This window comes from Cynoglossus semilaevis, chromosome 3, assembly GCF_000523025.1.
Source record: "Cynoglossus semilaevis isolate Cse_v1.0 chromosome 3, Cse_v1.0, whole genome shotgun sequence".
NCBI lineage: Eukaryota > Metazoa > Chordata > Actinopteri > Pleuronectiformes > Cynoglossidae > Cynoglossus > Cynoglossus semilaevis.
The window spans coordinates 4,005,593-4,009,342 of NC_024309.1; the positions used below are offsets into that span (position 1 = coordinate 4,005,593).

The 3,750-nt window shown below is 44.3% G+C and overlaps 1 protein-coding gene across 1 annotated transcript in view; it reads right to left on the reverse strand.

Annotated features, from left to right (window-relative positions):
- bmp6 (bone morphogenetic protein 6) overlaps positions 1-1,433 on the reverse strand; it is a 28,146-nt gene extending 26,713 nt beyond the window's left edge. The window contains 1 exon segment of the mRNA NM_001328247.1: positions 564-1,433. Coding sequence (NP_001315176.1) covers positions 564-972 — 409 coding nt within the window. The 5' untranslated portion in view covers positions 973-1,433.
- Between the last annotated feature and the right edge of the window lie 2,317 nt (positions 1,434-3,750).

Here is a 3,750-nt window from a genome sequence, read left to right on the forward strand (position 1 = left end):
TACAAATACCAGCGGTGGTGGTTGATGGTTTGTTGAGGATATAAGACATCAATCATGGAGAACAGTGCACGGAGAAGCCGACCACAGCATTTGGCTCCTGTAAATGAGCCAAAGTGGGCCAATACCCAAAGAGAGAGCGCGTAATAATAAATAACTCCCAAACAATACAAACACGGGGGGATTTTCTCAGCCACAGAGTACATGAGGGACTTATTTGGCCTCTGTGTGGTTCTCACAATCAGTGCAGGATCCAGAACACGTGCGTGATGCAAGATCTGATCTGACGCTAAAATGAGGTCCAGGTGCTGCGCATGAAAGATCGTTTGTCTTTTAGCGTCATTTTTCTTTTTAAACAATAATCTCACAAAACTGACATCACTTTTGCCAAATAATAGTTCCCCTCACATACAGGCTGGAGCTCAGTTCCTGGACACCTGTTCTACTTTCAGCTCAGTGTTTGGTTTGTTTTTGGGTTTTTTTTGCTCGATCCTTTCATCGCACCATCATTACACGGGCTTTGACGCACAAAACCACATCTTCCACGATCATTTCAAGCGACTCACCCAGATTGACGAAGCTCATCACCATATCTGCATCATTCAGAAAGGCAGTTTCTTGATACGTGGCCAGATGAGGGCTCTGAGTTGTGCGCGCCGACTGATATCGGTCCAGCAAGCCTTCCACATGGCTTTTCTCGTCCGTGGATATGGTGTTGTACAAGTCCAGCATGAAAAGTGGAGCGGAGTTGAACTTTCCGTGCGATATGTGCGGTCTGGGTCTGTGCGGCAGGCCCAGGATGGAGAGAATTTCCTTCTGCATCTCCCTCTTCTCGTGCGTCCGCAGCCGCCGGTGGATGAAACTCTGGTGCACTTCGTTGTTCCCATCCAGTGAATAATTACTCCCCGACACCAGGACGATGCAGTAATAAGCGCTCCACCACAATCCGACTAAAGCAAGACAGCAGTTGGACATGATGTTGTCCCGCTGAGCTCTTCGGAGTCCCAAATGTTTCTGCCCCGGAGCTGCACTCGTCTCTCCGAATGCGGGATGGCAACCAAAGTCCGTCTGAGCGCGCTGAAGTCCGTCAGCCACAGATCAGAAGCCAATATATGTCTGTGTGTCAAGCCATTTGAAATAATCCATAAAGCCTGATAAGGTTGCCGTTGACTTCATCTCAGAGTTCCAAAGCGCGCTGCGGTGCTTCAGGATAAAGTGCACCATGAGAAAAGGATGGGAGCGCACGGTGGAAGGTCGGTCAGAAGGCGCCGCCTGACACTAAATCCAACAACAAAACTAAAAACAAACATGTGGAATGATCCATTTTACTCTAATTTAAAAAAATAAAAAACAGCGAATTCCCAAAGGACAGATTGTCCAAAAACGTCTGCGCTCTGACGACCGACCGTCCTGTCAGTTTGACTGGTCTCAATCACAGTCCGTGCTCCTCCACGGTGACGGTCTAACAGGGATCAGCAGGTTACACTGCATATGCCTCAGTTAGAATGTGTGTGCGCGCGTGAGTGCGTGCACAGAAACCGCCCACTGCGCGCGTATTTATCCAGAGGTGGAGCTTTTTTTTTCTTCTTCTTTTTTTTAAGCCCATCTTATTTCCACTATTTTCTAATAAATGCGTCAATTGCATTTCTTGAACTCGTGTTGCACATTAGTCATGTGACTCCACCCGAGCGTACAGTTAAATGGACAATTTACATTATGAATACCGTGGTGGTTTTATAGCACAGTAAATTCTCGTTACTTATACGTTACTTCTCTTTAATGACACCTGGAATATGAGGCGCTCGATCACCTGTCTTTGTGGGGAGGTGGGGGGGGTCATAAAAAAACAGTTCAGAAACACTAGAACCTACACACAGGCTCACAGATCTGTAATGACTGCCGTGTGACATCTGCAGACGTGCAGAGCCGAGGAAAACAAATGTCCAGTTCATGCACGACCCCTGACGATGGAGAGAGAAACAACAAGCAGTGACCGCAGAGTCTGCAGGAGGAGGAGAGGAGGAGAGAGAGGGGAAGACAGAGGGGGAGACAGAGGGGGAGACAGAGGGAGAGATGGTCTGATCCCTTAACCAATACTGTACTAACAGTCTGAGCCTTTGTGACCATAAACTCAAGAAAAATGTTTACTATTGTTATAAACTGGTTAAGAAGTTAGAACTAGAACTCTATTTCCATAGACATTTCTATAGTTGTTTCTGTTCTACTTCCAGGTCTTTGCTAGTATTATTTTAATTAATTATTTTACATTATATTTTTCTCTTTATGTTGTATATTGTTTGAATACACTTTATATCCAATCTGAAAACAAAGAAAATAAAGTCTGATTCCGTCATCACACTTGACACTACAGTATTAGCAGAGGACTACCTGAATGTCCAAGTTCACATCCACTTAAATGTGAAGAGATAAAGACATTCCTAGATCTGTGTCTCGGCTCCTTTGCTCTCTCAGTTCTTTTAACCCTGGCGTGTGTTGTGTCTTCCTGTCTCCCTATTGACTCTGATGGTCTGATGATAAGACCCAAAGGTGTCCATATCTCTGTCTCTGCGACTTCTGCCAGAGCATATCGTGTCTGCAAGTGACGAGTGATGACCGGCATCAAAGCTGCACATACCAGCACCAAACACACACGCACACACATCCAGAGTGAGGACATTTCTTCATTCAGATTCTGTGATTTTAGCCAAAACATTTTCTCTGTAAAGCTGCAGTGTTTCATATGCCCACACGGGTATAGTTCGCAGATTTATATTTAAGTTACTATTTTTTACAATTTGATACAATTATATCCAACATTTCAACATGTGCTTTACACCAGGGATTCCCAGCCACTGTGCCGTGGACCACCAGTGTGCCGTGGAAAATTACTCAATTTCACTTAATTGGACTGAAAACTATTAATTATTTATTGGTCGTCAAAGCATGAAAGGCAGAACAATTACATACTATTCCGCTAGGTGGCAGCAGATGGCTATGAAAACTAAAAAAGAAAATAAATCAAAACTGTCTTTCTTCAATTCCTGCCAGTATATCAGTGTTGTCTTCAACTAAACAGGAGAGATTTTACTAAAATTATGAAGTCATTTAAACTAGAAGATTATTGTGTTTAATGACATTACAAAAGGGTTAGGAAACACTGGTTACACAACTTAGGAATATCAACAAGGATTTTGCTTGACATTAAGTGTGTGGGTGTCCCTGAATGAAGTGAGTGCAGGTGATCTATGTATGTGTGTGTGTGTGTGTGTGTGTGTGTGTGTGTGTGTGCACAGAGTGAAATGAAAGAAAAGACAGGGGGAGGAAACATTAAACAGAGGTTCTGTGTCCTGTCATCAAACTGTCTAGACAGGACACCTCCTAGACCTAATGAGGTCTTTGTCTGTCTGTATCTATCTGCTTTATTCAGCCAACACACACACACACACACACTCTCACCCACACTTGTACACAAAAACTCCCTGTACTTCTTGATTTGACTTGTTCCTGTGGATGTTTTTCTTAAAGGTCACAGAGGTGACCACACAAACTCACACACAGAAGCAACCCAGTCTCCCGTGTGTGATTCGTACGTGTGTGTGTGTTTATGTGCGTACACATCTCTCCAGCACACAAAATGAAGGGGAAGTAAAGGCCAAAACCATAGCCATGCCTACGCTCGTCACAGGGAAGCTGAAATCAGTGGCGGATCGTGCCGGTGCCAGCAGTCATTTCTACGTCACTGGAGTGTGTTTT